The sequence below is a fragment of the Sapajus apella genome, unplaced genomic scaffold (genome assembly GCF_009761245.1).
Source record: "Sapajus apella isolate SASKATOON/1434 unplaced genomic scaffold, GSC_monkey_1.0 scaffold66, whole genome shotgun sequence".
Taxonomy (NCBI): domain Eukaryota; kingdom Metazoa; phylum Chordata; class Mammalia; order Primates; family Cebidae; genus Sapajus; species Sapajus apella.
The window spans coordinates 9932737-9953621 of record NW_022437006.1 but is presented as its reverse complement, the minus strand read 5'-3'; the positions used below and the strand labels follow the sequence as shown (position 1 = coordinate 9953621).

The following is a 20885-nucleotide window of genomic DNA, read 5'->3' as shown; positions in this document are numbered from 1 at the left end:
CCTGCCTCAGTCTCCCAAAGTGCTGGGAATACAGTTGTGAGCCACCATGCCTGGCCAAAACTATGAAATTTCTATGGTCTTTCTGGAAAAGAAAACTTAGTTGTAAAAAACTTGATTTAAAAATTTACAAAATGCTCTGGGGGGCCAAGGTGGGCAGATCACAAGGTCAGGAGTTAGAGACCAGCCTAGCCAACAAGGTAAAACTCTGTTCTACTAAAAATACAAAAAATTAGCCAGATGTGGTGGCAGGCACCTGTAATCCCAGCCACTTGGGAGGCTGAGGCAGGAGAATCACTTGAACCTGGGGAAGTGGAGGTTGCAGTGAGGTGAGACCACACCATTGCACTCCAGCCTCAGCAACAGAGTGAGACTCTGTCTCAAAAAAAAAAAATCACAAAATAAAAATAACTTTATAAAATGAAATCAGTTTTCCCCAACAATCAATGAACATTTTAACAAAGAAAGAAAAAAGACTAGTTTCAAAAAGTTATCAAAATCATAATATTTTTCAAATTGATAGCCACATGTTAAAAAGTATTCTTTTATTTGGATACTGCATGGATAAAACTGGAAAGAATAAACTGAAACCACTAAGATGATTTTAAAGTAACCAATAATTTTTTGATATAAATTCATATGCTTAATTTTTTGAGGTTTTAAAAAATTAAGCACTTTAATATAAAAAAATGCCTACTTTGTTTTTTTATAAAACGATATTCTTCCAACTTCTAAATTCACGTTATATTTTTGAGATAATTTGACGAAGAATAAACATTGAGTAACTCTAATATCCTTAACAAATAATAAAAGTAATTTCTAAGCAACACTAGTAAAAACTATTTAGCATACAAATCAGCTTCTAAGAAAATAAGTTTAAACAAGTTTATTTCCATTCTTTCCTCAAAACAGTACCAAGGGTAAAAGAATTTATTTTTTGGTCAGGCATAAGTGGCTCATGCCTGTCCTAATCCCAGAACTTTTGGAGACTGGGGCAGATGGATCGCCTGAGATCAGGAATTCAAGACCAGACTGGGAAATATAGTGAGACCCCCTTGACCCCACCTTACAAAAAATTAAAAAATGAGTTGGGCATGATGGCATGTGCCTGTAGTCTCAACTACTCCGGAGGCTGAGGTGGGAGGATCACTTGAGCTGAGGAGGTTGGAGGCTGCAGTGAGCCATGATGGCACCACTGCACTCCAGACTCTGTCTAAGGGTGGGGGAAGAAGTAAACCCCAAATCCTCAGAAATTTGAGGAATTACAAGGAAAGAGTAACCATAAACAGAGTGGGGAAAAAAACTTCAAAACTACCAGTGTAAATATCCTAAGAGAGATGAGAAAACACCACTAAGAACAGGATGTTATAAAATAGTAGCAACTGGCAACCAATGAAGAGCTCTTAAAAATTAAGGAAATTTCCAAAAAATAGATTAAACAGAGAGAAAACAGAAAGCTAGTAAGGGAAAAAAGAAAAAGAAACACACCATAAAAGTTCCCATTACTGAAAAATATAAATTTCCAGACTGAAAGGACCCATCAAAATGAAATGATTTCAATAAAAACAATAACAAAACATCCACTGAAGACACATCATCATGATGAAACCTCAAAATATTTAGAAATAAAGAGATCACAACACTTTCTAGAAGGGGAAAAACAGATCACATGCAAAGGATTAATGTCACTAGTTTTCTCAACAGCAATGCTGGTGCTAGAATACACATGCTCTCAGATTTTTAAAGGAAAATGGTTTTTCAATCTATAATGTGATGTATAGCCAACAACTATCAAGAGTAAGGTAGACTACAGTCATTTTTAGGTATGCAGGGTCTTAAATATTGATGGATTTGCTTTTGCATGATGAGAGAGTAAAACAAGAAAAGGAAATAAATGGGACTCAACAAAAAGGGATTCAACATGGAGTTAATTCCTGAGAAGAGCTGTGTACCAGGTACAGAGAGTAACCAGTCTAGACTACAGAAAGGCTCTAGACTGCAGAAGGGCGGTTTGCAAGGAAAAAAAATTCTAAAAACATAAGTCTGATAGAGGTTTAACAACTGTGTTTCAGTATTTGGATAGCTTATTGATATGCTTGAAATATATTGATTAAAATACATGGCAAAATCAGTATTAGGCCCATAAAAAGCCAAGCAAAAACATGGCTCTCATGCTTTTTATGGGCCTAATACAAAGAGAGAAAGAGGCCGGGTACAGTGGCTCACGCCTGTAATCCCAGCACATTGGGAGGCTGAGGTGGGTGGATCACTTGAGGTCAGGAGTTTGAGACCAGCCCTGGCCAACATGGTGAAACCCTATCTCTACTAAAAATACAAAAATTAGCCAGCCATAGTGGTGGGCACCTGTAGTCCGAGCTACTCAGGCTGTTGAGGCAGGAGAATCATTTAAACCCAGGAGACAGAGGTTGTAGTGAGCTGAGATCGCACCACTGCACTCCAGTCTGAGAGAGAGAAAGAGACGCTGTCTCAAAAAAAAGAAAAAGAAATAAAAACAAAATGGTATAGCACTTGGCTCATCATCAAACAATCCAACAATAGTATCTGACTTAAGATTTAGTGAAAGCCTGTGATGGAACAATAATATGATGAAGAAAAGGGAAAGTAGGAAGAAGAGAGGTTTAAGAGTATCCAATTCCTTCAAAGGGGAGTCAATAGGTAATGTGTAAACTTTGATAAGAAACAGTAACATAGGCATATTATTTAAAAAAATGAAGGCAATTGCATTATCTCAGATTGTTGCAGGCTACCCTCTTGGAGGTGGAGGGTGGGTGGTGAAGTAGGTAACTATTTGGTTTTAAGATTTATAGCACTTACTATTTGGTTTTTTAAAATTTATTTTTTCTAACACCTTCATTGAGGTATAATTCACACACTATACTATTTATTTATTTACATATTTATTTATTTGAGATGCAGTCTTGCTCTGTCACCCAGGCTGGAGTACAGTGGTACGATATCAGCTCACTATAACCTCTGCCTCCTGGGTTAAAGTGATTCTCCTGCCTCAGCCTCCTGAGTAGCTGGGATAACAGGTGCACACCACAATACCCAGCTAATATTTTTATTTTTTAGTAGAGACAGCATTTTGCCATGCTGGCCAGGCTAGTCTTGAACTCCTGACCTCAGATGATCTAACATCCTCAGCCTCCAAAAGTGCTGGGATTACAGGGATGAGCTACCACATCTGGCCCAATTGACTCATTTCAACAAAAATTCACTCATTTTTAGTATATTCATGGAATTGTGCAACCATCACCACAATCAATTTTAGAATATTTTCATCATCTTTAAAATAAACCCAATACCCATTAGCAGTCACTTCCCATTTTCCCCAAATCCTTCCTTTGTTGTGTTTTTGTTTTTTTCCACTGTGACAAAACATACACAACATAAAACTTACTATTTTAACCACTTTTTTAAAACCACTTTTAAGTGTACAGTTCAGTGGCATTAAGTACATTCATTTTGTTGTACAACCATCACCACTATCCATCTCCAGAACTTTTTCATCATCTCATAATGTAACTCTCTACCCACTAAACAGTAACTCCCCCCAGCCCCTGGTAATCACTGTTCTACTTTCTGTCTCTATGCATTTGACTCTTCTAGGAATCTCATAAGTGAAATCATACCATGTTCTTGTCCTTTTGTGTCATGCTAACTTAACATGATGTCCTAAAAGTTTATTCACATAGATCGTAAGTCAGACTCTTTTTTCCTTTGTAGGCCAGGCAGTGGCTCACGCCTGTAATCCTAGCACTTTGGAAAGCCAAGACGGGCGGATTGCTTGAGCCCAGGGGTTCAAGACAAGCCTGGGCAACATGGTGAAACCTCATCTTTACTAAAAATACAAAAACTGAGGTGAGAGGATCACCTGAGCCTGGGGAGGTCAAGGCTGTAGTGAGCCATGATCGTACCACTGTACTCCAGCCTGGGCAACAGAGTGAGACCCTGTCTCAAGGATTAAAACCCAAAAGCTCATAGAAATGTACACTAAAAAGAGTGAACTTTACTATCCGCAAATTACAATAAAATAGAATTTTTTTGCTTTGTAATACTAATGTTCCAATGTATGTACACAATACATTTTGTCTATCAATAGACACATTGCTTCCACATCAACTTTTAGCTGTTGTGAATAACAGCCATGAATATTGGTGTATACACATCTGTTCAATTCCCTGCCTTCATTTGTGAATATACTCAGAAGTGGGACTGCTTGATCAAACAGATAATTCTATGTTTGTTTTTCTGAGGAGCTGCCCTACTGTTTTCTATAGCAGCTAGGCATTCTCTATATATTCTGGATATTAGTTTCTTATCAAGACAGGTGATTTGCAATCATTTTCTCTAATTCTAATGGGTTGCCTTTTTACTCTGCTGATAGTGTCCTTTGATGTACAAGTTTTTAATTTTGCTCAAGTCCAGTTTGTCTGTTTTTCCTTTTGTTGTGTCTTTGGTGTCATATCCCAAGAAATCACTGCCAAATCCAGTATTATGAAGCTTTTGCCCTACGTTTTATTCTAAGAGTTTTATAGTTTTAGCTCTTATGTTTAGGTTTTATATATAGCGTAGGGTAAGTGTCCAAATTCATTCTTTTGATATACATATCAAATTTTTCAATGCTATCTGTTGAAAACGCCATCTGTCTTTTCCTAACTGAATGAAGAACTGGCACATTTATGGAAAATCATTTGATATATGTGAGGGCTTACTTCTAGGCCCTCTCTTCTGTTCCATTGGTCTCTATGACTGTCTTTATGCCAGTACCACACTGTTTTGATTATGCTAGCTTTGTAGTAAATCAGAAGTGGGAGTCCTGCAACATTGTTCTTTCTCAGGATTGTTTCTGCTATTCAGGATCTCTTGAGATTACATATGAATTCTAGTATAAATTTTTCTCTGTTTTTTTGAGTATGATCATCCCTGTATTTATTTTTCTACAGGTAATTTTTCTATAGCTTCAACATTTTCTCTTCAAATTAAAATAAAAATATCCCAAAATTTAGAACTGGATCATTTGGCTCTTTCTCTTCTTTATCTTCTCCTAGTTCAAAATGCTTACATCTCTTAATGGCCAGCATCCTCTTGATTTGCCATTAGGCTCAACCCATTCTAGCCTTAGCACAATCTTCTTTGTAGTTTTAGCCCTTGTATTAGTCCGTTTTCATGCTGCTGATAAAGACATACCCAAGACTGGGCAATTTACAAAATAAAGAAGTTTACTGGACTTATAGTTCCACGTGGGTGGGGAGGCCTCACAATTATGGCGAAAGGTGAAAAGCACATCTCACATGGCAGCAGACAAGAGAAGAAAGCTTTTGCAGGGAAACTCCCATTTTTAAAACCATTGGATCTTGTGAGACTTATTCACAATCATGAGAACAGCACAGGAAGGACCTGCCCTCGATTCAGTTACTGCCCACCTGGTCTCTCCTACAACGTGGGAATTCAAGATGAGATTTGGGTGGGTACACAGCCAACCCACATCAGCCTTCTTTTGGAAAACTGGCTTTGTCTGCCCACCACAGTCACTCTGCTTCCAATCATAGGACCTCTTTCCCTGGGCATACAAAGAATCCTTGCCCTTCTCATACGGTGTCACTTTTGTGAGGCTGATGCTTGCCACACTTCTTACAGAAGGTTCTTCAGGTTTTAGGTATGTTGACCATCTCTGCAGCAGAGCTTCCCTGTCTATACGACGAAAACAGGAAACTGCATCTGCAACCCTCAAATCTTGTCACTCACACCTAACTGAATTTTTCTATTTCTTCAAAAATCATTGGGATTTTGACAGGGGTCACACTGAAGCTGTAGGACACTTTGGGAGTACTGACATCTCACCTAAATTAAGTCTTCCAATCCATGAATATGAGAAATCTTTCCAGTTGTTTATATATTCTTTAATTTCTTTCAGTAATCTTTTATAGTTTTCAGTGTATAAATCATCTACATCTTTGATTAAGACAATCCCTAAGTATTTTACTCTTTTTGATGCTATTGTAAATGGTATTACTGGCCAGGCACGAAGGCTCACACCTGCAATCCCAGGCCTTTGGAGGCCAAGGCAGGCGAGTCACTGGAGGTCAGAAACTCAAGACCAGCCTGGGCAACATGGTGAAACCCTGTCTCTACTAAAAATACAAAAACTAGCCGGGTGTGGTGGTAGGTGCCTGTAATCCTAGCCACTTGGGAGGCTGAGGCAGGAGAATCACTTGATCCTGGGAGGTGGAAATTGCAGTGAGCCAAGATCACGCCATTGCACTCCAGCCTGGGCGACAAGAGCAAAACTCTGTCTCAATAAACAAATAAATAAATGGAATCATTTTCTTAATTTTGTTTTTGTATTGTTCATTAGAGAAACGCACTATTTGATTTTTAAATAAGACCCTGTATTACACACTAAAGATACATCAAAAGAAGGCAAATATAATGCATTTTTTGAGAGCTCAAGCTTAATCAGAATGGAGATGAGATGCATTAAACATTTTATATTATTCGAACTATCAGATTCTGAATTTCAAATAAAAAACTGCTGACATTTTCCTACTGTTCAGGATATTCTTCTATAATAATGAGGGTATATTTCCATGTATCTTATTTGTTTTTTTCTTCTTCTTTTTTTTAAGACAGAGTCTTGCTCTGTGAATGCAGTGGCATGATCACGGCTCACTGTAACCTAAGAGGCCTCCTGGATTCGAGCAATTCTCCTGCCTCAGACTCTGGAATAGCTGGGAATACAGGCACACAGCACTACACCTGGCTAATTTTTGTATTTTTAGTAGAGACAGGGTTTTACCATGTTGGCCAAGCTGGTCTAGAACTCCTGACCTCGTGATCCACCTACCTTGGCCTCCCAAAGGGCTGGAATTACCATCAGTCACAGCACCCGGCTACTTTTTCTTTAGTTTAAAAGATCACATTCTACATTCTTTTTTTTTTTTTTAGACAGAGTTTCACTCTGTTGCCCATGCTGGAATGCAGTGGTATGAGCACGACTCACTGCAACCTCCACTTCCCAGGCCCAAGTGCTCCTCCCACTTTGCCTCCCAATAGCTAGGACCACAGATGCACGCCATAAACCCAGCTAATTTTTAAAATTTTTTGTATAGATGGGGTTTCGCCATGTTGCCCAGGCTGCTCTCGAACTCCTGGCTCAAGGAATCTGTCCGCCTCAGCTTCCTAAAGTGCTAGGATTACAGGCATGAGCTACAACGGCCAGCCTCATACTATTCCACTAGAGAAATATCAAGAGAGAATTATCTTTGCAGCTGTCTGGTTTTTACACTCTCTCCACACATGTGGGTTCTGCCAGATTTTCTACCAGTACTCTTGTTCAGGCAAAACTCCCCAGCAGTGGAGATGTTCAACAGAACTTCTACACTGGTAATTTCAACCTGGATTGGGAGAGTGAATATAAAGACTTAATGGATTATCTTAACTCGTATGATTCTACTATTCTAACGTCACAGGAACTGAAGATGCCAAAAATACTTGAAAAGTTTAGACCTAAATAAAACAAGAAAATCAACAAAACAAAACCAGTGAAATGAAAACTTTTGGCTCAACATTTTATTAGATCTAGGCAAAGAAGCTTTGCTATAAACGTAAGACGTGCAATTTCAATGTCAAGAAGAGGCCCTTAAAAAAATTACAAAGTTGTTTTTAGAATTCCAATTTTCTACACAAATTCCAGATCAGAACACTAAGAGAAAATGAACTTCCCACCACCTATCAATCAAATATTTTCTGAATGACTTTCATATTGCTAACACTATGCTAGGCACTAAAGATATAAAGATGAAAATACTCAATCCCTACCTTCAAAGAGCTCATCATCTAAGATGGTAACATGCAATGCATGGGGCAGTAGGGAATATGTACTATACTCCAAGTCAGGATTAAGGTAGTGAGGAAGATGTCAGGAAAGGAAGCAGTAACCACTGAGTTGAATCTTAAAGGATGAATAGGAGGTAGAGATTATAATGTGTTGGGCACTATGCTAAGTGTTCAAGCTATAAAGATTAATCAGAGGAAGTCTCTGCACATAGTTCCATAGGGAAAAAAGCTACATAAAAAACCATTTTCAAAACAATGAGATTAAAAGTCTTCAGATAGACATGTTATAAAAATAGAGGAGAACAAGCTCAGTAGGGAAGGGGAATAGAGCAAAGGAAATGCTGCACAAAGAAACTCATGTCTAAGCTGAATCATGAAGAGTAAGCAGATATTCAACAGGTGGGCAACACAGGGAGGAGGGCATTCTAGGCAGAGAGAATAGTATGAGCATTGGAACAAAGGAACAAAGTGTGACTTGAAAGAACCCAATGTGATTAGGAACGTGCATGCAGCTCAGTTTCACTGAAATGTAGGTTATGAAACAAAAATAAGGGGTGAGGAGGGAAACAAAGAAAAGTAGAAAGAAATGTTATGAACTAAATCATGAAGACACTGGTATTCTTATATGGTTACTAAACCTTTACATTCCTTTTTTCTGGGAAAAAAAACAAGACTTAAGTGTTAACATTTTTTCTTGTTCATTTATACTTGATAAAATACAATAACATTTGTCATTACAAATACCTTTTAAAACTTTAGCTTTAAATGTTATTCACATTCAAGTTACAGAAATCTTAAAACAATATAGTCAAATTCATTTTTTCTTTTATAACTGAAACCAGTTTTTATGCTTAGAAAATTCAGTTTAAAGGTCATTGTAAAAAATATTATAAAAACTACAAACCACTGCTCATGGAAATAAGAGAGGACACAAACAGATGGAAAAACATTCCATGCTCATGGTTACGAAGAATCAGTATTGTGAAAATGACCATACTGCCCGAAGTAATTTATAGATTCAATGCTATCCCCATCAAGATACCTAAGAACCTCTTCACAGAAATGGAAAAAGCCACCTTAAACTTCATATGGAACTAAAAGAGCTCGCATAGTCAAGACAATTCTAAGCAGAAAGAACAAAGCTGGAGGCATCATATTACCTGACTATACTACAAGGCTCCAGTAATCAAAACAGCATGGTACTGGTACCAAAACAGAGATATAGACCAATGGAACAGAACAGAGGCCTTGAAGGCAATGTCACAAATCTACAACCATCTGATCTTTGACAAACCTGACAAAAACAAGCAATGGGGAAAGGACTCCATGTTTAATAAATGGTGTTGGGAAAACTGTCTAGCCATGTGCAGAAAGCAGAAACTGGACCCCTTCCTGATACTTTTACATTAACTCCAGATGGATTAAAGATTTAAACATAATACCTAACACCATAAAAACCCTAGAAGAAAACCTAGGCAAAACCATTCAGGACATATGCATAGGCCAGGACTTCATGAATAAAACACCAAAAGCATTGGCAACAAAAGCCAAAACAGACAAATGGGAACTAATCAAATTCCAGAGCTTCTGCACAGCAAAAGAAACAATCATTAGAGTGAACCAGCAACCAACAGAATGGGAAAAAACTTTTGCAATCTACTCATCTGACAAAGGGCTAATATCCAGAATCTACAAAGAACGAAAACAGATTTACAAGAAACAAACAAACAAACCCATTCAAAAGTGGGTGAAGGACATGAACAGACACTTTACAAAAGAAGACATACGTGAGGCCAACAAACATATGAAAAAATGCTCATCATCACTGGTCATCAGAGAAATACAAATCAAAACTACAATGAGATACCATCTCATGCCAGTTAGAATGGCGATCATTAAAAAATCTGGAGACAACAGATGCCAGAGAGGAGGTAGAAAAATAGGCACATTTTTACACTGTTGGTGGGAGTGTAAATTAGTTCAACCATTGAGGAAGACAGTGTGGCAATTCCTTAAGGACCTAGAAATAGAAATTCCATTTGACCCAACAATCGCATTACTGGGTATATACCCAAAGGATTATAAACTGTTCTATTATAAAGACACATGCACACGTATGTTCATTGCGGCACTGTTTACAATAGCAAAGACCTGGAATCAACCCAAATGCCCATCGACGATAGACTGGACAAGGAAAATGTGGCATATATACACCATGGAATACTATGCAGCCATAAAAAGTAATGAGTTTGTGTCCTTTGTAGGGACATGGATGTATCTGGAAACCATCATTCTCAGCAAACTGACACAGGACAGAAAAATAAACACCACATGTTCTCACTCATAGATGGGTGTTGAACAATGAGAACACATGGACACAGGGAGGGAGCATCACACACTGGGGTCTGTTGGGAGGAAACAGGGGTGGGACAGCAGGGGCTGGGGAGCTTGGAGAGGGGTAACAGGGGGAGAAATGCCAGATATATGTGACGGGGGGATGAAGGCAGCAAACCACATTACCATGTATGTACCTATGCAATAATCTTGCATGTTTTGCACATGTACCCCAGAACCTAAAGTGCAATAAAATACACACACACACACACACACACACACACACACACACACACACAGAGAGAGACATAAAAGATCTTAAACAAGGTAGAACAGGGTTATAGGAAAGAACTAACACGAATTCAAAATACATTAAGGAGACAGAACTAATATTATGTGAAAGGAGAGCCTGAGATGGAAAGTGACTATGAGGAACACAAGATGCATCTGAGGACAACTTCTCAGAGACGCAGCCCAAGACAGGTCAGTTGAAGATGTAGGAGGAATTCTAGAAAAGTAACTGAAGAAGAAAAGGAATTGACAGAATATTCTATATTTTTTCTCTCAGGAATTAATGAGTTCTCTCTCCTGGCTTCTGTAGATCTACAAAATCCTCAGTTTTCTGTTGCTTTAAGTCCATTGGAAAGTTAACTTTTAAAACTTCATAGTATTACACATACACCTTAACATTATTTATGACTTTGATGGGTACATGAAAATGCAAACTGTCAAACTAAATTTCATTTGGATTCCACATGATTCAAATGATCAATTCCTTTGTTCTCCCCCAATAAACTCCCAAGTTTCCTCTTTAGTGGAGCTACTGTTTGTCCTCAATTCTATGGCCAGTAAGAAAAATTAACTTAATAAAACAACTTAAAGGACCACCTTTTGGTTGTTTTAACTATTTATTTTTGACTTTTAAGAGTTCATGATGACCTGACCCTGGCATAAATTTTTGGATGTATTTGCAAAATTGATGGGAAAAACAATGAGGAAAATACAGTTATCTAATTTTATTAACTTATATGTAAAAATAAAATAAACTAAATTCACTTTGGGTATGGAAAACATTACTCACCTGCGACCACATTCTGAATATTTACCAATATTTTTTAATATTAAGGCAGCTGTTAGTCGGATGTGTTTAGTTATTGGTCCCTCTTTTTCATCCTTAAAAAGAAAGGGAAGAAAGAATAAGATCTAAATTATACAGGGCTCAGACTTTTACAGATAAGGGTTTCAAGGCATGCTTACTGTAAAATCTCGAAAGACAAGGTTTCTTGATCCTCTTCTCAGAGCCATAAGTGCAGCACTGGGATGATTCACAATGGCCTTTTGTGCTCTAGGAGTTGAGCTTGTGCCCCCTACAGCTGGCTGCCTAAATTGGTCAGAGAGAGACAGATAGTTAACATGATACTGCAGCAGACTGACAACTATGACCATCCTGCCAACCCCTTTAAGCTGGTTACTTTAAATTGTGTCTACAGGGTGATTAAAGGTCCAGTGGTTTAGCATTAATGTTTATGCTCTGTGACAGCCTAGGCGAATGGGCTCTTAGTATCAAGGTGAAGTTTCAAGTCTTTTATTTTCCAATCTATCAATTTTAAATCAAACAACAGCTATTCCATCTTTAAAATTACTGTATTGTATAAGTATGCAATCAAGACAAATTCAACATAGCATCAAAGTTACAGCTTTCTCATCTTTGGATATAATGTGAAGATTTTAACAAAGAAGAAAATAGTCTACAAATTTTGCTACAAAATTTCTCTAAATGGTACCTGAGAGTAAAGTAATATTACCTAAGAAGGTACTGTTACTGGTCCTCCCGGAAAAGAGAGTATGATAACATGGAATTATGCTAAATACTACATTTCAAACTATTACTTACATATCTTAAATTTCATCATTACTTAATACTTTCAGTCAATTCTTTCACTATAGTTCTGTTCTTTATGAAAGACACAGAATGAAAGAAGTGCTGAGATGATTTTATGTAAAATAAGATTCAAACTGCTGTAGATTTTTTTGGCCAAGCAGATAAAGTGTGCTCTGGTGAGACAGCGATGGAGAATAATGACTCATATATGAGAAAACCCTGTTTCTGACACTGTAACTGGCTGCATGACTTTCAGTATTTCTTTTCACATCTGAGAAGTGGAGGTATTTCTGATACACTTTTACTAATTCTGAATATTAAATTATTTTAAGCTAATTCTGAATATTAAATAAGATAACATAAAAGCAATCTTTTTTTTTTTTTTTTTTTGAGATGAAGTTTTGCTCTTGTCGCCCAGGCTGGAGTTCGATGGTGCAATCTTGGTTCACTGCAACCTTCGTCTCCCAGGTTCAAGCAATTCTCCTGCCTCAGCCTCCCAAGCAGTGGGGATTACAGGTTCGTATCACCATCCCTAGCTAATTTTTGTATTTTTTAGTAGAGATGGTGTTTCCCCATGTTGGCCAGGCTAATCTCAAAATCCTGACCTTAAGTGATCTACCTGCCGTGGCCTCCCAAAGTGCTGGGATTACAGGCATGAGCCATTGTATCCGGCCTCATAAAAGCAATCTTTAAACTGTAAACTAGTGTTACATGTGTGTGTATGTGTGTGTGTGTATATTTTAATAATTACAAGATATGAAATCTCTTTGCCATTATCAAATAGATGATTACTCTCCTACAGGACAAAGAACCAAACACATTTTTAGTTTACAAAGCATTTCTCATATATCATCTGTCATTACTTCCAATGACTGACTAGTTTATCAAAACAGCATCAGTGTTAGAGCTTAAAGGTACTTTACAGACCACAACGTCCAGCCAAAAGGAAAAGTGATGGCAAGAGAATTTAAGCAATTTGAACAGCGTCACATTGCTGATTCATGGCAGAGCAGGACTAGAAACCCAGGTTTCTGGCCTCCTAATATGCTAAGTTGCATTTCACTGTTCTTGTGTTTTATCTAGTTTCTCTTTGTATGTACAAAAGGAAGTAAACTCATTTTCCTTACTTGGTAGAAGCCTTCTGACTTCCTGCTTGTCCTGGTTCATCTTGTTTTAATCCTGCAAGCAGGGCATCCTTTGAACAGTGCTTATCCTTTTTGGGAAAAAGGAAATAAGAGAATGCATATCAAAATCCTTAATGCAGTCAAATGAATTACTGATCAAACAGTATTTAAAAACTGTACCTGCAAGTGGGTAATAAAAGAAAACCGCTGTCGCTGAAAAGGCTCACAACCTTCCCAAAGACACTGCCCTGGATATACATCTTTTCCTCCATGTTCAGTTGCTGCATGGTAGAAAACCTGTGAGGGTGTCTGAAACCACCTATGAAAAATAAAAGTAGTAGACACTTGGATGTATTCAAGTATATTTTGAAACTATTTCAAAAGTTTCTCTGCTTATATTTCCAAGTAGAATCATCAGTCACACTGAACACTTTTGGTAATTTGTTTTAACATCCCTTATTCCTAATTCCCTACCTTCAATGAAGGCTGACTAAAAATCTCTTGAAAGTGAATGAAGTATCATTTAAAAACACCATAAAACATAATCTTATAAACAAATACCATACTGTATTGTACTTTTATACTTTTATACTCAATTTATACTTCTATAAATTGCTCATTTACTAGATTTCATATTACATATAACTCAAGCATATCCAATCAAACAGTTCAAATTCTCTAAGTTTTATGAAGTCTGCCTTTTAAGTTCACATTTATATGTCTGTCCAGGTTTTTAAGTCCTGTCCCTCACTTCTCCAGCATATACCCTATGATGTGGGTAGGTGGCTAAGGACACAAAACTGAAGAAAGTCGTATTTCATTCTCCTTTATTAATTGGACAATATGGAAATGAGAGAGAACACTGGAATCTCGACAGCAAAGAAGATATTAAAAGGCTTCAACTATTAATTAGTAACTCAAATGTTTGTGTAATCAGTATTTTTAAGATCTATGGTAGAGATCTCTAAGAATTTGATTTTTTTATGGCTGTCATATAAACATATCTATATTTGAACCAGTTTTTAAAGTGTAACATATATCCAGTATTCCAAATTAATATTCCTTCAAAAAGGACTAACATTTTAAAATAAAATTTAATCAACAAAGTAATTAAATACTGAATTATAAAACAGAATGTCTGAAAGAGTAAGTTATATACTTAAATTTCCATTCACATGCAGATATATAAATACTTACAAAAGTTTATTGTGAGACTAAAATCAGTAAATACATTTTAAGTTTTGGGATTTTATTTAATTCTCAGAACTCACAATGCTAATTCATCAATATGAAATATGACTTGAGTTTTGTTATACATACTAGTTTTTGCTACAAGGAGGCATTTCTTGTTGTGTTTTTAAGGTATTACCTAGATACTATTAAATCATTCATTGCAATCTTGCCTAGACACACATACACACGTACACCCGGAAACCAAAATTCAAATGTACTACTGCTCACTATTCACAATGTCTATTTCTATTTTTCAATACATACAATTAATCAAGTTTGTTGGCAAAACATACAAATGGTGAATTTGGGCTGGGCGTGGTGGCTCACGCCTGTAATCCCAGCACTTTGGGAGGCCAAGGTGGGCAGATCACGAGGCCAGAAGATCAAGACTATCCTGGCTAACATGGTGAAACTATCTCTACCAAAAATACAAATAATTAGCTGAGTGTGGTGGCACATGCCTGTAGTCCCAGCTATTTGGGAGGCTGAGGCAGGAAAATTGCTTGAACCCAGGAGGCAGAGGTTTCAGTGAGCTGAGATCGTGCCACTGCACTGCAGCCTGGGTGACAGAGATTGCCTCTCAAAAAAAAAAGAAAGAAAGAAAAGAAAAAAAGAAAAAAGAAATGGTGAATTTAGCAGCCACAGGAAAAAGGATAGCACTTCCTAATTTTAATTACTAAATATACACAATAATGTGTGTATAATTTTAAGACAACAGATATAAGTGTTCATAATTCCATCTGTCCAAAAGAGTCTATTTTTCTTTCTAATCTACTATTCTTTCCTTCATTCCAACTCTATTTTCTCTCTAACTACTCTGGTCATAAAAGCTATAAACTGTGGTGGTGGTTCAGGGTAAAGTTTCAATATAACTATGAATGAAGCTGGTTGCAATAATCACATGAAGGTGAAAAGTAGTTAAGGGTTCCAAATCCATTAAATACCTGAATAATGGAGTTTTGCTCTGTTGCCCAGGCTGGAGTGCACTTGCACCATCTCAATTCATTGCAACCTCTGCCTCCTGGGTTCAAGTGATTCTCCTGCCTCAGCCTCCCAAGTAGCCAGGACTACAGGTGCCTGCCACCACATTCGGCTAATTTTTTTAAAATTTTAGTAGGGATAGGGTTTTGCCATGTTGGCCAGACTGGTCTCAAACTCCTGACCTCGTGATCTGCCCATCTCGGCCTCCCAAAGTGCTGGGATTAGAGGTGTGAGCCACCGCGCCTGGCTGATACCTGAATTTTAAAAGTTTACATGTAATATTGGAGGTTAAACTCTAAAGAAATGTAAAGCAAACAGATACTGAGTTTTCAGAACATTATTGATTTTTATTGGATGGGTTGGGAGAAGAGTAAGAGATGAAGCAGAATGCTACCGTTTACTGTCATGTCTACAAAACTATTACTAAAACTACTCCAGTAATCTCCTCCACTCCCTACCACCAACCCATAAATCATAAACAATATGTTCATTTGAGGAAACTGGGAAAATTCAAGAATATCCAAAAATAACAAAAATAAAAATTACCTGTGATATAGCCAGAATGGTAACATTTAAGAATACTTCAAGCTTTCTGAGTATGTATGTGTTTTTAAACAAAACTAGGACTGTTACTGATATAATTTTATATACTGCTGCCACTCCAGGCTAATATAACTTCATATAAATTATATTAATTTTTGAGACACAGTCTCACTCTGTTGCCCAGGCTGGAGTGCAGTGGCACAATCTCAGTTTACTGCAACCTCTGTCTCCCAAGTTCAAGCGATACTTCTGCCTCAGCCTCCCAAGTAGCTGGGATTACAGGCATGTACCATAACACATGGTTGTTTTTTGTATTTTTTAGTAAAGGCAGGGTTTCGCCATGTCAGCCAGGCTGGTTTCGAACTCCTGACCTCAAGTGATCTGCCTGCCTTCGCCTCCCAAAGTGCTGGATTACAGGTGTGAGCCACCATGCCTGGCCCCTTTGTACAAATTAAAATACTCTTCCTTAAGATACTTTACTGCCTTGTGCTAAAAAATTATTGTAATAAATATACAACATATGCCACATATAATGTGAATAATTTCCCCTTTAATGTGTAGAACCATAGGCAATAGCTCTGGGCAAAAAAATATTCCTCTGAAACTTATTCACTGAGAATCCAGTTTTCAAGATGGGTGTGAGGCTTAAATTTGATAATATTTATAAATCTATTTGGAAAATAGTAGGCCATAAATAACGGCTATTGTCATCATGATCAGTAGTAGCAGCAGTAGTACTGGTAAGGGGTAGTGGTGGTACAGGTAACCTCTTGTCTCTTCACCTGCCCATCTTGCTAATCCTCTACTCTGAGACCTTCTCCGTAACTATAACAAATGCCAAGCTTTGCTCATTAATGCTTTGCTCAGTAATGAATTTGAAGGTCCACCTTCAAATTAATGGCCTCCATTAGCAATCAACACTCACCATCACTCGCAACTAATTTTATTCATTTCTCTCTCTGAAAATATTCTCCATAGAAACTGTCTGCAATTCAACTTCGGTTAAAAACTGAACTTCAATCTTATTTTACAGCTTGTCTTCCTCTGTACTTGTGAGAATTTGTGAATTTAGAGACAATATCTTACATTTATGTCTCTGAAAAAAAGCTTTATTACTGAAAACACAAGTTTATTTTATTAGAGCTTCTTTAACTTTCTTCTCTACATTATGTCTTTAGTCATTATTCATCCTTTCTTTCCCTTGGATCTCAGCCAAATGTAGCTACTATTTCCTGGGTTAACTCCTTCACTTATGTATTAGTGAGACAGCCAAGTTAAAAGGGCTCCCTGAAGAATCTCTGACCAGCCTATGCACTGGGAGGATGGGGAGGAGCCTTGGGAACTTCGTGCCATTTGCAGCGGGTAAATGGATGGCCACTCCTGTTCCTGTGTGGTAACCTGGGATTCAATCTGTGAGGTGGAAAACCGGTTAGAAGGACTTCATCTCACTTTGCTGAGTTGTTTTTCCTTTTCCATCCTCATCAAATAAATTCCATTCCTCACACTTCTATGTGTCTATGAGCCTAATCTTTCCTTGCTGTGTGACAAGAACCTGTCTTTTTCCTACAACACTGGATTCTATTATGCTCCTTCCTAAATTAATCCCTTTTGCATCTTTTATCTTTTCCTTTCTACTGAATCCCACACTTAAGTATAAAAAAAAGTTATTCTAACTAGAAACAACGATAGAAACACTTTTTCTTTGATCCTGCTACTTTTTCCAAAGAAAGGAACCAGAATTTATAATATCTGGCAAAACAATGCAAAATGTAATATTTAATATAGTTATTGTAACAACAGTTTTGGACATTTTTCTCTCAGTCACTGGCAATCTAAAGAAAATATTTTTTTCAATTATATCATTCCTATAATTTATAATGATTAGTTTCCTGCTTATTATTTAAATCATTGTAGTGCAAGCTCAGGATTAGTTTCTATTCTTTCATTTAATTTCCCTTCAGCCATATTCTATTTTCTTTTATTCCAGTGAAGAACTGTTTGGTTCAACTGAACAAATATTCCCATAGGCTACCAGGTACAAATTTCCTGAAACGAAACCCATTTTCTGGGGAGAAATTTAAGCCTGCTGCAGTAATTTACATCAGTAACAAGGAGCTGGTTGTTATTGACCAAGACAATGGGGAAAATGTCTCTGGGGCACGTCAGAGACCTTCACAGCAGCCTCTCCCCAGAGGACTAGGAGGACAAAATTATTTCCTGGGCCAGGCCGAAGCACCCCCTGTTGTGTGCACCCTAGGGACTTGATGCCCTAGATCCCAGCTGTTCAAGCCATGGCTAAAAAGGGCCAAGATATAGCTTGGGCCGTGGGTTCAGTGGGTGCAAGTCCAAAGCCTTGGCAGCTTCCATGTGGTGTTAAGCCTGTGGGTGCAAGAAAGTCAAGAATTGAGGTTTGGGGGCCTTTGCTTAGATTTCAGAGGATGTATGGAAACACCTGGATGTCCAAGCAGAAGTTTGCTGCAAGGGCGGAGCCCTCATGGAGAACTTCTGCTAGGGTAGGTCAAGCCCCCACACAGAGTCCCCTCTGGGGCACTGCCTGGTGGAGCTGTGAGAAGAGGGCTGCCATCCTCCAAACCCCAGAATGGTAGATAAACAGACAGCTTGCATCATGCACCTGGAAAAGCCACACTCAATGACAACCCATGAAGGCAGCTGGGAGGGAAACTGTACCCTGCAAAGCCACAGGGGCAGAACTGCCTAAGGCTGTGGGAGCCCGCTTCTTGCGTCAGCATGACCTGGGTGTGAAACATGGAGTCAAAGGAGATCATTTTGGAACTTTAAGGTTTAATGACTACCCTATTGGATTTGACTTCCATGGAGCCTGTAGCCTCTTTGTTTTGGCCAATTTCTCCCATTTGGAACAATGCCTATACATGCACTGTATCTAGGAAGTAACTAACTGCTTTTGATTTTATAGGCTCATAGGCAGAAGGGACTTTCTTTGTCTCAGATGAGACTCTGGACTTGGACTTCTGAGTTAATGCTGCAATGAACTAAAACTCTGGAGGACTCTTGGAAAGGCATGATTGTGTTTTGAAATGTGAAGACATGAGATCTGGGGAGGGCCCAGGGGCAAAATGATATGGTTTGGCTGTGTCCCCACCCAAATCTCATATTGAATTGTAGTTCCCAAAATCCTTACATGTCACAGGAGGGACCCAGAGGGAGGTAACTGAATCATGGGAATGATTACCCCCAATGCTATTCTTGTGAAAGTCAATGAGTACTCATGAGATCTGACAGTTTTATAAAAAGCTTATCCCTGTTTGCTTGGCACTTCTCTCTGTCACCATGTGAAGAAGCACATGTTTGCTTCCCCTTCTGTCATAATTGTAGCTTCCCTGAGGCCTGCCCAGCCCTGCAGAACTGTGAGTCAATTAACTTCTTTCCTTTACAAATTATCCGGTCTTGGGCAATTCTTTACAGCAGTGTGAGAATGCACAATACAGATAGTTTCATTTGGAGTTGTCTTAGTCACTCAAGGTCTTGGCAGACTATTTTTCTTTGGTGGCTAAAAAGTATTCCATATCCTTCTTTACAGCCTTCCTGCTAAAACAAACAAACAAATAAACAAACCCACTTGACTTAAAATGCAAGGGATTTTTTTTTTGCAGGAATATTCTAGTTTAAAAGTAGAATGGCACACAAATGTTAATAAATGCACATAAGTGTATACGTAAGACTATGCATGCAAAAAATTCATACTGGAAACATATTTCAGTTGAAAAGAAAAGGCTCTCTTACTGGTTATAGAACCATGAACTTCTACCTCAACCCTTTGCATCTGTTTTAGATATATTCTATGGCAAAAGAAATATCAACAGCATGCATTATTTTATATTCAAATAAGATTTAGTAACAAGCTGCTGAAATTTGGGGGAAAAAATATACCAACAACTTTGGTGAGAGACTAACCCAATTTTATCTAGTTGCAAAAGTTCAAAATGCAAAAAAAAAGTACTAACTTCACTATTAAGAGAATTAATTTATTTCCTTAATACATAATAACACATTATAAATACAAATTAGAAAACTGAAAATCAGTACTGGTATTCTTGGAAACAAAATATTGCTGTTCCTACAAGAATGAATTCTCCAACCTCAGCTTCTACGCTACAGTCAATCCATATTAAAAGTCATAGGTGGGAACAACTGGTTGACTAGTGTAGATGCCAATAACAATAGGAGAGGAAGAAAGTATTTGGCCTTTTGGGGGGGCTCTTGCACAAAGATGGGTCCTGCCTCCTACTAAGACTGAAACTGTAGGAAATATCCCAAATATAGGAAAGGGTTCACATGGAGAATGACCCAAACCAACTGCCCTTCATTCTAACTCCTTTCCTTTCCTCCTAATACTAATAATTATTATAGGAAAAGATTTCTGTGTTTGCTCTTTGAACTTCCCACATCAACTGCTATTAACCTACTGGTCTGTGAAGCAGTCACTTACTTTACATAGTAAAATATAAAAATGAATTATCAGGAACTTTGTTTTAAAATGTTTTTAAAATGTGTACCTGCAAAAAAATATGAATATTGGGCTGAAACAATAGTTCACATTTGAAAAGTGCCAGGAAAATTGATTTGTACAATTCAGGTATTATAACAATGTTGTTATTTATTTATTTTTTTTTTTGAGACAGAATCTCATTCTGTCGAGTGGGCTGGAGTTCGGTGGCACAACCTCCACTCACTGCAACCTCCGCCTCCCAGGTTCATTAGCTGGGATTATAGGCCCCCACCAACACGCTCAGCTAATTTTTGTATTTTTTTGTAGAGACTGGGTTTCACCATGTTGGCCAGGCTGGTCTTCAACTCATGACCTCAAGCAATCTGCCAACCTTGACCTCCCAAAGTGCTGGGATTATAGGTGTGAGCCACTGTGCCTGGCCAACAATGTTATTCTCAATAAG

The 20885-nt window shown here is 37.8% G+C and overlaps 1 protein-coding gene across 1 annotated transcript in view; it reads right to left on the bottom strand.

Moving 5' to 3' along the window:
- ARID2 (AT-rich interaction domain 2) overlaps positions 1-20885 on the bottom strand; it is a 195279-nt gene that overhangs the window by 5133 nt on the left and 169261 nt on the right. The window contains exons 17-20 of the mRNA XM_032248384.1: positions 13378-13516; positions 13201-13286; positions 11449-11572; positions 11273-11364 (exon numbers count right to left, since the gene is read on the bottom strand). Of these exons, the coding sequence (XP_032104275.1) occupies positions 11273-11364; positions 11449-11572; positions 13201-13286; positions 13378-13516 (441 nt within the window). The remainder of the gene's footprint in view (positions 1-11272; positions 11365-11448; positions 11573-13200; positions 13287-13377; positions 13517-20885) is intronic.